Source organism: Mus caroli, unplaced genomic scaffold (assembly GCF_978045245.1).
Source record: "Mus caroli unplaced genomic scaffold, Mus_caroli_1 scaffold_2, whole genome shotgun sequence".
Taxonomy (NCBI): domain Eukaryota; kingdom Metazoa; phylum Chordata; class Mammalia; order Rodentia; family Muridae; genus Mus; species Mus caroli.
Genome location: NW_028227257.1, coordinates 149,463,439 through 149,476,200, shown reverse-complemented (window position 1 = coordinate 149,476,200; position 12,762 = coordinate 149,463,439). Strand labels below are relative to the sequence as shown.

Below are 12,762 nucleotides of genomic sequence, written 5' to 3'. Positions count from 1 at the left end.
ATTTTGGGTTTTTTTTTTTTTGCTTAGTTTTAGAATCATTTGCTTTTATTTTATGTGTACAAATGTTTTGTCTGCATTTATGTATGTACAACCATGTGCATGCCTGGTGCCTGCAGAGGCCAGAAAAGACTGTCAGGTCCTCTGCAACTGGAGTTACAGATGGTTGTGAGCCACTATGTGGGTGCTGGAAGTTGAGCCCAGATTCTCTGCGAGAAAAACAAATGCCCTTAATGGAGACATCTCTCCAGCCCCAGGTCAGGGGCTTTAACTGCCAGACTTGAAGCCGCTGTCGACAGAGACTAATTTAAACAAAATGCTGCCTAGTTGTGGCTGCTGCTTCCAGCTGCAGGAGCCATGGGGAAATGTCTAGACCTAGGCCCAGTGAGCTTGACTGTAATGGGGCAGAGGCTCTGAGGAACTGGACAGGTTCTGCTGCCCACAAGGGCTCTAGCTCCCTCCTGTCACCCCATTAGGTACCACCACTGTCCCTGACCCTGAGGAAGCTGTGAGTGGGCGGTGCCCCCCTGACCCGGTCTGTGACCTCTCCTAGCCCTAAGAGGTCCAAATGTTACCTAGGGCAGTCAAAGGCTCAGAACACTCCTTCCTCTCCCAGGTGCTTGCAGAAGTTGTCCACAAGTTAGTTGATCATCAACCCAACCAGCACATAGTGACAGCCTGTGCCCCCCACCCCCCCGAGCCATGGGGACCATCTATCTGGTTCTGTTGAACCTGGCTAAATATCACATCCCATGCATTTCTTTATAATATTTGCTTTTCTAGCTGCTCCATAAAGTATATTTTGCTATCTCCTGGGGTCTGCTAAACACCTGGCATGTTTAGTAGCCAGGCCAAGCATGGCCAGGGAGGGAAAGGCTGAGAGAAGGGGGAGCCACAGAGGGATCGTGAGCAGCATCGCTGCTCTGAGACGCCAGTCCTAACATGGCCTGTGTTCTGCTACATCCAGGGCCTCTAATGCGGGTGCTGGTAGTCACGATTGCCCCCATCTACTGGGCCCTGGCTAGAGAGAGTGGAGAGGCCTTAAATGGCTACTCTCTGACGGGTGGCAGCTTCCAGCAGGAGTCACAGATGGAATTTTCTACAGGTGAGCATGGTCTTCTTGCAGACGGCTGGGGGCTGGGCCTGAGAGAGCCCAGGCTGCCCCTGCGCTGACTCCAGGCTGGGTGGGGACGGCTTGCAGGGGAGCTGCTCACAATGACCCAGGTGGCTCGGGGCCTGGATCCTGATGGACTCCTGCTCGTGGACATGAAAATCAATGGCATGATCCCAGAGAGCCTGGCCGACGGAGATCTGCGAGTACAGGTACTTACTAGATCTGGGCTGCTCCACCAACCCACCCTAAGCAAACAGGCCCTCCTTCTGTCCTCATACACCAGGAGCCAGTTGCCATGGGTCTCAAGAACATCACAGGCACGGCGCGGCCCCCCGACTGCCAGTTCTTGAGCAGAAGAGACAAGGAGGCTTGCCCAGTCTTCTTCACGCAGCACTCCAGCTCCCTCCTGGCTTCTCTAAAGTGGGACCCTTCCCTTCCCCCAGGACTTCCAGGAGCACTATGTGCAGACAGGGCCTGGCCAGCTATTTGCGGGCTCCACACAGCGCTTCCTCCACGACAGCCTCCCAGCCTCCCTGCACTGCAATCACAGCATCCAGTATGATGAGACCCGGGGCCTCCAGCCCCAGCTGGTGCAGCATCTTCGGGCCTCCTCTATCAGCTCGGCCTTTGACCCTGAGGCAGAGGCCCTGAACTTCCAGCTTACCACAGCCCTGCAAGCAGGTGAGGCCCCACTGTCCCACTTCCACCTACCAGCGAAGACTGCCAGAGTCCCAAATTCTGATCATTCACACGGAGTACAGGCTAAGGAGAGGGGCGTGCATAGGGCAGCAGCCTAGCTCCTCTGGCCCCGCCCATTCCAGCCTGGCCCCGCCCACTCTAGCAGGGCCAGTTCAGCTACTCGAGCCACTCCTGCCCAGACCTCTGAAGCCTTTTCCTAGGCAGGAGATATACTCCACACTCCAAGTCTAAACCACACCCACTCCCATCTCCCAAGGTGCCTGCACCAAAGGCCCCGTGGGTGCAAGCTCTGGTGACCCACCTGAGCACATCATATAGTCAGAGCTGAGGAATGCTTTAAAAGTATCTTTTCATTGCTTAAGACCCGGAAAGGAAAGCTGGAAGGAGCAAGGCTCTAAGGCAAGGCACACCCTGATTCAGAGCCTATCTGTGCTGCTTTCCGGCTATGGACCTGATGGGAATCCCATGGTTCCTAGCTGCACAGTGGTCATGAACTGCTAGCTTCCCCAGGCCAGCAGTAAAGACTCTGCCTCTACAACCCTAACTGGCCCCCAGAGGCCACCTTGCTAAGGGTGACTGACTGTCCCTGCAGTTGCTGAGGCAGTCCCATCTCCCTTTCTTGCTGGCCACTGACCAGCAATCACAACCCCCTTTGCATGACTGTTGGGCTCTCTGAGCAGTTTTGCACTCAAACAGTCTACTTCTCTCTAGTGGTCTCTCTTGAGTTCTCCTGGCTCTCTGCCCTTAAGAGCCTCCCCCACCCCCACCCCACCCCACCCCACCCCACCCCCGGGCACAGCTACAAGACCAGGTATGTCCCCATAACTACCACCTCCCACAAGCCTGGGCCCGGAGCCAGCTGGTTGTCTCGCTGTCACCGTCTGGTTCAAAGCTGAGGCTGAGCTCCCAGCCAGGGCCCACTGCCTGGCCCAGCCCAAAGAACAAGCCCAGGATGCCCTGGGGAATTGGCTCCCTCAGGGTCTTCATGCTTCCATTACAGAGGAAAATGAAGTTGGCTGTCCCGAGGGCTTTGAGCCGGATGCACAGGGAGCATATTGTGTGGGTGAGTTATTCCCAGCCAGTAGGAACAAAGGTGACCTCTCCTTCTGGGATGTACAACCCACCCCAGCCAGCTGGCAGGAGAGCCTGTGAACAGAGTCTCATGTCTCCCACCCAGATAAGGACGAATGCTCAGGAGGTCCCAGCCCCTGCTCTCATACCTGCCGCAATGCTCCTGGCCATTTTTCCTGTTCCTGCCCCTCTGGCTTTTCCCTGGCTTGGGACCACAGGAATTGTAGAGGTGAGCAGCCCCGGGGAAGTGCAGCTCCAGCCCCGCTCAAGCCTGTAGTGGGCTCCTCAGGGCCCAGATTCCAAAGGGAAGCACATGCCTACGGAGGGGTCATTTTCTGGAAGATAAGAGGTGTTGGGGTGATGTGAACCCTCAGAGACAAACATGTGGTCCCTGTGTGTTCCTCAAGCTTGTAAGATCTCCCCACAGCAGCTTCAAGGCTCAGTAGCCCTGTTCTGATTTTCTGATCCATGGCTGAATGACAGGTCTCACCCTGATTCTAACCTGTGTCTTTGCCTGTCACTGCCAGCAGTGGGGCCTGGCCCTCCCAAGTCTCTCTTGGCTTTCTAGCTAGAATCCAAGGGGACATGGTCTAAACCTTACCTAAGAACTATGGGCTGAGAGACCTTCATGTCAGGTCTTCTAGGCTATGAGTGGGCCAGGCCAGAGCTTAAGGATGGCAGCAGGAAGGCAAACGTTCACACTGTCCACCCCTTCCCACCCCCTACACACACACACACACACACACACACACACACACACACACACACACACCTTGTGCTCTGCCCCCAGATGTGGATGAGTGTGCAGGTGACACCCACCTCTGCCAGGAGGAACAGCGCTGTGTGAACCTGCTTGGATCCTATAACTGCCTCGCTTCCTGTAGGCCTGGCTTCCGGGTAACAGCTGATGGAAGCAACTGTGAAGGTGACTGGGGCACCAGGCGGGGCCAGTCAAACTCCCAAGAGACCAGAGAGTGTCATTGGGATTCAGGGCATCTAGAACTCTCTTGGCAGAAGCCCAGAGCTGGTTCCTATCTTTCCCTTTCAACCTCTGCCCACTTGTGTTTGATGGCATCAGGGATATAAGTCAGAGGCAGCAGGAATGCCACTTCCTTCCATGGCTAACTCCCACATCGTGGTCCAGACTAGAGCCAGCCTCTGGGTCCTTCTCAACACAGCTTCCGGGCAGTCACTGGGCATCAGTGGCAAGTGGCCTTTGTATTAACATCCAATTGCTGTCCCTTGATGGGAGACCTTTACACATTGTATGGTTTTAGGCACATGTCATGTGGTGTTTTCCTGGGCAGACTTGAACATCTATTCATCCCAGATCAGACACCAGCAACTGACTAAAGAAACAATTCCATAGAATCTAGCATAGCAAGCCAGTGAGTTTATGGACTGCTTACGGAGTCAAGGTGAGGGGCTGCTTGCAAAGACATAGTGACTCGAAGACAGCTGCATCCTGGAGGAGTCCACCCCAGCCTGGGCAGCAGCTTGAAGGGCCTCCTCTTCCTTGGCAAACGTTGCTGTTTATATAGCCCCAAGGGAAAGATTTGTGAGTCTATGAGTTTCTGGAGCTTTCTGGATCTTAAGAGATTCTTTTCCTGTCCCTGCCTCCCTCCTTTTTACCTCCTCCCTCCTTTTTCCTCCCTCCTCCCTCCTCCTTCCTCCTTCCTTCTTCCTTTCCTCCCTTCCTCCCTCCCCCTCTTCCTTCCTACATTCCTACCTTCATCTCTTCCTGTATCCCAGGTCCTTAAACCCTGCACACATCTGACCCCTCACCCACAGGGCCTTTTCTTGCACACGAGGAACTTGTGTAAGAGGAGTGTTGCCTACTCAGGGCCTAGAATATGACAGCTCCTCTGGAACCCACATTCTAAGTCCCTTCTTTTCTTTGGAGTCTGGACCCTGTTGCCTTCTAACCTTGCGTGGTTCTCAAAAATGGAGGTTGTAAAGTGGCAGTGTGCAGCCTTGTACAGCCGTGGAGACAGGAGCTGGGCGTGGTGGCGCACACCTTTAATCCCAGCACTCCGGAGGCAGAGGCAGGCGGATTTCTGAGTTTGAGGCCAGCGTGGTCTACAAAGTGAGTTCCAGGACAGCAAGGGCTACACAGAGAAACCCTGTCTTGAAAAAACTAAGAAAGAAAGAAAGAAAGAAAGAAAGAAAGAAAGAAAGAAAGAAAGAAAGAAAGGGAAAGGAAAAGGAAAAGGAAAAGGAAAAGGAAAAGGAAAAGGAAAAGGAAAAGGAAAAGGAAAAGGAAAAGGAAAAGGAAAAGGAAAAGGAAAGGAAAGGAAAGAAAAGAAAAGAAAAGAAAAGAAAAGAAAAGAAAAGAAAAGAAAAGAAAAGGAGACAGACATAGCCTTACTGTGGAGGAGGAGGGGCTGTCCTCGGAGGAGGCCTCTGGGCTGAACCTCTTCCATGACCATGCCTGTGACCACACCGCTGCCTCCCCAGATGTGGATGAATGTCTAGAACAGCTGGATGAGTGTCACTACAATCAACTCTGTGAGAACACTCCAGGTGGCCACCACTGTGGTTGTCCCAGAGGGTACCGCCAACAGGGTCACAGCCTGCCTTGCCTAGGTAAGGGGGACAGCAGAAGCCCCTCTGGGTCCTGGGTCTCACTCAGCTCTGACTCAGGACAAGGAGTGTTTATGGTCTGGAGAGTCTGAAAAGGCCTAAAGCAGTAGCCAAGGCCTCTCACTAGATCCTGCATAGGGGCACTTCTGTGGATGTCAGAAGGGGAGGAGGTGACAACCAAGGCAGGGGAGGTATGGGGTAGAATGAATGACTGTCACTAAGGATTGAGACTCCACCGCCTGGGAGTTAGGCCCTAACTGCAGACCTAGGGTCAGGGACTATGCAGGTACCAGGATCCTCATGAGGCCAGCTTGAAGGGAAACCCTGTGAATAGTGTATAAGGCATTGAATTCTGGGAGGATGACAGGGAGAGGCAGCTGAGCCAGGCATAGAGGGACACAGCTCTCATTTCAGTATTCAGGAGACAGAGGCACAGCCCAAGCAAGACTGTCTCAAAGTAAAAAGAAAAAGAAGCCAAAGGGCAGCTGGAGCGCCTGTAGGCCACAGAGTACCTACCCTCCTCACACCCTGTCGCTCTCCCTCTACAGACATCAACGAGTGCCTACAGCTGCCCACACCCTGTGTCTACCAGTGTCAGAACCTCCAGGGCAGCTACCGATGCCTGTGCCCACCAGGCCAGACTCTCCTACGGGATGGCAGGACCTGTATCCCCCTGGAACGGAACCGTCAAAACATTACCATTGTCAGCCACCGGAGCCCATTTGGGCCCTGGCTGCGGTCTCGGGTACCCAGGCCCAGTAGTTCCTACCACACCTGGGTCTCCCTCCGGCCTGGTTCTGGGGCCCTGAGTAGTGTGGGCCGGGCCTGGTGCCCACCTGGCTTCATAAGGCAGGATGGCGTGTGTGCAGGTAAGGCAGGCCTTCGGCACACACACTGTGGTCCTGGGCTCTTAGGCTGGGCATGGATCTGAGCAAACTCAGAAACCCAGCACTCATGGGCAAAGTGGGGTGGAGGCAGGGGAAATTCTGCAAGTGAGGGGCAGCACTGTGGCTGTGCGGATGGACAAAGGGGACCCAGGAGGGAGACTGGGGTGATATTCAAACTGTTTGTCTTTGGGGTGTTTTTAGGAGGCCCTCCTAAAAAGATGCCTGAGGAACCTCCCGCCCCCCACACCTTTAAGAAACACTGCTCTTGAGGGAGGGAGGTTTGCGGGGCTGTGAAAGAATATTCCAGTTAGGCACAAAGCTATAAAGAGGGACTGTAGGAGCAGAGGGTACAGGTCTGTAGCCTATGGACCCTGTGGAAGCTGGGCTGGCTGCAGAGGGGATGGACTCTGTCAGCAGAGTGGCCCCTGTTCTTGCCTTGGTGATGGCTCCCACTCTTCACCAGCCAGAGACTCCTCCTGCAGCAGGCCTGGGTGAGGCAGGCAGGGGAGGGGTTGCCTGGAGCAGAGAGCTTCCCTGACCGGTCTCAGAGCACATGGCCACACGGCAATCTGACTCAGCATCTCTCTGCCCTCTGTCCCCACCTGGACCAGACCTTGATGAGTGCCGTGTTAGGAGCCTGTGTCAGCATGCCTGCCAAAACACAGAGGGTAGCTACTATTGCCTCTGCCCCTCTGGCTACCGCCTCCTTCCCAGCGGGAAGAACTGCCAGGGTGAGCCAGCCAGAGCCAATCCACACCTCTCCCAGGATTAGGGACACACAAGTTCTGCTGTGTGTCCCTGGGCTATTCCATCTGAACCTCACCCATGATAGGAGGAAGTCCCTCCAAGACATGCCCTCCAAGACATGCCCCTGGGAGATGGAGAGGTGTTGGGGAGGGTCTCTCCTTGGGGCTCTGCCTCAGAAAGCTGGTCTCTTTCACACGGCCTCCTCTGGTCTCCCTCTCCCCTGTTCTATCTTCCCATCTCCTACCGAACCCTACCACCCAGACATCAACGAGTGTGAGGAAGATGGCATCGAGTGTGGGCCTGGCCAGATGTGCTTCAACACCCGAGGCAGCTTCCAGTGTGTAGACACGCCCTGTCCTACCACCTACCGGCAGGGCTCCAGCCCCGGGTAAGGAGGGGCCCAGCTGGCAGAGGTACAGGGGTGGGCACATGAGTACAGGGCTTTTTCTCCAGCTTGCCCATGCCTGGACACCCCCCCCCCACACACACACACACATCCAGGAAGGCACCTCAAGGCCAGGGGAAACTCCCCTGCCAGACATCCTGGGCCAGAGCTACGTGCTGGGACACCTGGGACACCTGTACCCAGGCAGGGACAAACTTGGCTCCATGCCATTACATGGTGTGTGCTCTCTGGGACACCCCTCCCCTGTAAAAACATAACCTCAGACAGAAAGCACCTCCAAACATAGGAATTGGGGAACTCTCACAAACTCCAGGACTCGGCACACTATGTTCACCAGGACCTGGGGAAGGCTTCGGGACCAGACCTTACAAAGGGGAGTGAAGCAGGCGGTGGGGGAGACTCTGACAAGGCTGAACAAGTGTCTTTGAACCTCTCCTGCCTCTGGGAGTCCAGACCTGTGACTCAGTCCCTAGGCTCCTCACTTCTAGGCCCCTCTGAGTGAACCTAAGTGACTGAGTTTTATCGTGTTGTGTGTTTGCTGAGCTACCCTGGGCTTTGGGCAAGGAAAGGAAAAAAGGGTGTGTGTGTGGGGGGGGGGGGGGAAGACATGCTAAAGGGGAGGAAAACCTCTATTTGGCTTCTCTGGTCCTCAGTTTGTGGATCTCTGAAATGGACTAATAGGGGCATATGCAGGCAAGATATTTGGGGAGCTTGGGGATGAGCTGGGGTGCACCGGATGGCGGCCCAACGAGCTTGTGTGTGTCACCCTCAGGACCTGCTTCCGCCGCTGCTCTCAGGACTGCAGCGCCAGCGGCCCGTCTACACTGCAGTACCGCCTGCTGCCGCTGCCCCTCGGCGTGCGCGCCCACCACGACGTGGCCCGCCTCGCCGCCTTCTCCGAGGCTGGCATCCCTGCCAACCGCACGGAGCTCACCGTGCTGGAGCCCGACCCACGCAGCCCCTTCGCTCTCCGCCAGCTACGCGCTGGACAAGGCGCGGTCTACACCCGCAGAGCGCTCACCCGCGCCGGGCTCTACCGCTTGACTGTGCGCGCAGCGGCACCCCGCCACCAGAGCGTCTACATCCTGCTAATCTCAGTGTCGCCTTACCCATACTGAGGCCAGAGCTGCAGATCCACCCTGACCTCGCAAAGAGGAACAGAGTGGCCCTTGCCCATGACACCTACAGTGACAGAGAACATCCTCTTCTCCCGCCCCCGTGCGTCAGTGAGATCTTTGGTAAACACTGCTGTGCGCAGGGCCTTGACCCCAGGGCAGAGACCGCTGCCCCTTTGAGGGTAAAGCCAATGGGTCAGGCCTGAGTCTTTCCTCAGATCTCAGCGGGGAGCTGGGCAAGATCTCAGTGGTCCAGGACAGACCCAGTAGGGGTGGAAGCGACTGGCACTGTCCTGACCACATGGAATGTGTACAATATAAAAACTTTTTTTTTACTGACTTGATGTCTTTGCTGAGTTATTTTATCTTACTGAGGAGGGGCCTGGGAGGGGCCTGGGAGGGACGTGACCAGCATTGATGTGATCCGAGCTGCTGGGTCAGCAGACCCACATCCTTAGGAATCATAAGGCTCTGTCCCTGGCTAGGATGTTTGGTGTAAAACAGAGCAGTATGGCAGACCCGTCTTCCTTCCCCGTAGTTCTGCGGGAGAATTACTGAGAACTAAATGTTCTTCAGAGACACAGATGCCTGGTACCAAAACCACCGTATATTAATTCTCAAGAACAATTTAAAATTGCCAGGGCTGGTGGCACACACCCTTCATCTCAGTACTAGAGAAGTAGAGGCAGCAGAGTCCAGAGTTTAAGGTCATCGTGGCTGATAGCCAGCTCCAGATTAGCCAGGACTACAAGAGGCCCTGCCTCAAAAACGATAACACAAGAACCCTGCTTCCTCGTGCCTGCTGCCCTTCTGTTTCTCCCTTGGTCCTTGTCTAAGTGGCAGGCGCACCAGTGACTCTATTTCTTGGTTGTTCGTGAATCTTGCCACTAGAACATGAAGCCTTGAGCCCCAGGTTGGTTTTACAGTTTCTTCTGATGCCTAAAGAGAACTCGCTTTATCTTTGGCCAGTGGGTGAACGAATTAGCTTACTTAAAAAAAATGAAAACTTAGAAATGTTCATTGCAAAAGGACTAGGTGATTTTGTGTCTGTGAGATGTTACGGGGACCAGCTGAGGACTTGACGTCATTGGGAAATGTGCTTGCCTTGCGAATGCAAGCTTGATCCCTGCAACCCCTGTCCTGGCGTGGGGGGAGGGGGCCCAGCTTGCAACACCAGCGCTGAGGAGGCAGAGGCAGGTTGATCCTTGCCAGTCAAGTGAGTGCTCCCTTGGCTGGGGGAGACTCTGTTTCAAAGATTAGAAAAGTGCTTGCCATCCATAGCCCGAGTTTGGTCTTTAGATCCCAGGGTAGGAGGAGAGAACCCACTCCCAAGAGATGTTCTCTGAACAGTGCACAGGCGCCATGACACCCAAACACCCCCTCCCAAATAATAATAATAATAATAATAATGGCAATAATATTTAAAAAGTGGACAGTGTCCCCAGGGAATACCCATGTTTGCACACATACAAACATGCACATACATATGCAAGGCAGATGCATGGGAGTGGAAGAGGGGCAGGAAATGGGGCGGCATATGGTAAAAGAAATAGATATATGGTTAGATATGAGATATAAATGCCAGAAGAGCTGGGGTAGTATCTAACAGGATTGGGACTGAGTAGATTCCAGATGCTCTTACCCGCTCCCGAGAGAGAGAGAGAGAGAGAGAGAGAGAGAGAGAGAGAGAGAGAGAGAGAGAGAGAGAGAGAGAGAGAGAGAGAGAGAGAATTATATATAAGCCCAGTCAGCCTCCATATCGAATGGAGCTAAGCTGCAACTCCAAGCCTCTGAGACAGTTCTTAACAGGCTGGTGGAGGTAGACCTCACTGGACAGGTGACCTTTGAGCAGATACCTGATAAAGGGAGGGGGGAGGGAGGGAGGGATGGAGCTGTGGGAACAGCAAGGGGTCGAGGTCCTGAAAGGGAAAGAGTCTAGCAGTAGAGGAGGGGATTGCTCAGGAAAAGTGAGGGAAGCCTCGGGACTCTGGGATGGGTCGGGGGTGTGGCTTTGTGTGCTGGAGGGACTGGGTGCCCTGGGTGTTGGAGGGACTGGGCGCCCTGGGTGCTGGAGGGACTGGGTGCCATGGGTGCTGGAGGGACTGGGCGCCCTGGGTGCTGGCCCAGACACTGCTTTGCTGCTGCCTTGCCTTTCTCTCTAGGTAGGCAAGCCCCTACCTTAGTAACCTTTTTGCCAGGTGCCCCCAGACATAGCTATGGAAAGCCTGTCTCTTGTGGAGATTTGGGGGATAATTCATTTCTCCCTGCCACCCCGGCAACCTCGACCACCACCTACCCCAAAATAGTCCTTTTCTCCCATCTAGGTCTCAGAGAAAGCAGTGAGACAGGGCCTTGTTCTGTAGCCCAGGCTGGACTTGAACTCATCACAATTCTCCCTTGGTCTCCTGAGTGGACCTACAGATGTGCCCCAGCGCTCCTAGATATCTAGGCTAGAAGTGGAGTTACAGGTTGTTGTGAGGCACCCACTGTGTGAATGCTGGGAACGGAACCCAGGTCCTCTGAAAGTCGCCAGTGCTCTTAACCATGTGCCGACCCTAGATTAGAAGGTACCCATACAGCCAACAGAGTGTCCCCAGGGCACATCTACTTTCTTTCTGATTTTTGTTTGTTTTGTTGGGTGTTTGTTGAACTAGGGTCTCTCACGTAGCCCGGGATGACCCCACACTCACTGCGTAGCTGAAGATAACCTTGAGTGTTGCACTCCAGGCACATGCCTCCACGTCCCATTCAGCCTTCTACTTTCAAAACAGATTTAAGTGAAGCCAGGCTTCTGCACACTTCTTCGTAAAGGACAAAAGAGTAAATATTTTTTGGTTTTTCGGGACATCTTGTTTCTGATGCAACTCACTCCCTGTGCTATCCGAGTGCCAAGGCAAAGCTAGAGGCCACAGGCAGCCATGAGTGCATGTTGCTCTACTAGCAGGGGCTGAGCTAGCTCAGCGGCAGAGCCCTCTCCTAGGAGGTCCCTGTCCCTCCCACCTCAAGGTGGGGGAGGGGCTCCTCCTGATACTCACATTTCAAATGTGTTATTTTCACCCTATGAAATTGTCTTCTTTCAACCACTTACGACATGGAAAAAAAAACCCACCTCTGCTTTAAGTCGCTGATTGGAACTGCAGGCTGGGGGAGGGAGGATGGCGAGAGGGGTGTCTGTCTGAAGCCTACTCAAGAATCTTGAGATGAACTCTCCTCCTGAAAACTCAGGGGTCAGGAATCAGACAAAGCCTGGGTTGTTTCTGCTAGGCTGTTAACTTTTTATGAACTTTGTAGCCCTGAAGAGGTCAGGGCCTCACACTGGTGCTGAGGACCAGCAGGGGTTTTTCTTGCAAGCTGGATTTAGCTCTCCTCTCTCTGCTGCAGTCTGCCCACTGCTTCCTGAGTCTCTCACCAGAACCCTCTGGGTTGTAAAGCTACTGTCTGGTGCATCTCCAGCTATTTATTCCTTAATGAGCTCTCCCAGAGGTTCCCGAGGCAAGAATAATATCCCCATTACACAGATGCAGCAGTGGAGGCTAAGAGGTAAGCGTGTCTAAGCCCACAAGGCTTCTGAGCAGTCTCACAAGGCTCTGAGCTGCTGTCAGTCTCTGTGTTACGGCTCAGCAGCAGCGCTGAGAAGAGGAAGTCAGAGGTAGATGGAGAGGAAGGGCTGGAGGTAGGCAGTGAGGCGTGTCCCTTCCTCAGGGCCACTCCTTGCTTTTGCTCCTCTGGTCCCTCTGAGGCTGTAAAACAGGCTACTGAGCAAAGAGACATTGCAGCATTGTTGGCCGGTTAGTGGGGACCAAGTTTGTCCCAGGTCACGCACAGGGACTATTGGCTCATAAAGGAGAAGTCTCCTAAGGTGTCTCTGCTGGCGCTGCAGCTGGATCCAGCCCCACAAGAGGTGTTTTCCACAGCTGCCTGTCACCTCCAGCTACTATTGGTCCCAGCCCCATCTAGCCACCCAGCCCCTGTGGCACATGACCTCTGAGGCTCTGCCCACCATCCACTTAGCAGGTCACTCATTAAACTCCCTGATGCAGCTTTTCCAAGAGGTCAACAGCCGGACTCTGTGTCCCTCTGGGTGGGAAGGGAGAGCCAAGGTCTGGCCTGGAGGTCATTCTCCGTTCTGGCCATTCTGCCCAA

General features: G+C 54.3%; 1 protein-coding gene across 1 annotated transcript in view; it reads left to right on the top strand.

Moving 5' to 3' along the window:
• Positions 1–8,958, top strand: part of Hmcn2 (hemicentin 2) — a 146,942-nt gene extending 137,984 nt beyond the window's left edge. Inside the window, exons 88-98 of the mRNA XM_021181028.2 lie at positions 965–1,102; positions 1,199–1,320; positions 1,555–1,792; positions 2,811–2,873; positions 2,988–3,110; positions 3,672–3,806; positions 5,339–5,467; positions 6,013–6,333; positions 6,963–7,082; positions 7,360–7,486; positions 8,277–8,958. Of these exons, the coding sequence (XP_021036687.1) occupies positions 965–1,102; positions 1,199–1,320; positions 1,555–1,792; positions 2,811–2,873; positions 2,988–3,110; positions 3,672–3,806; positions 5,339–5,467; positions 6,013–6,333; positions 6,963–7,082; positions 7,360–7,486; positions 8,277–8,622 (1,862 nt within the window). The 3' untranslated portion in view covers positions 8,623–8,958. The remainder of the gene's footprint in view (positions 1–964; positions 1,103–1,198; positions 1,321–1,554; positions 1,793–2,810; positions 2,874–2,987; positions 3,111–3,671; positions 3,807–5,338; positions 5,468–6,012; positions 6,334–6,962; positions 7,083–7,359; positions 7,487–8,276) is intronic.
• Positions 8,959–12,762: the final 3,804 nt, after the last annotated feature.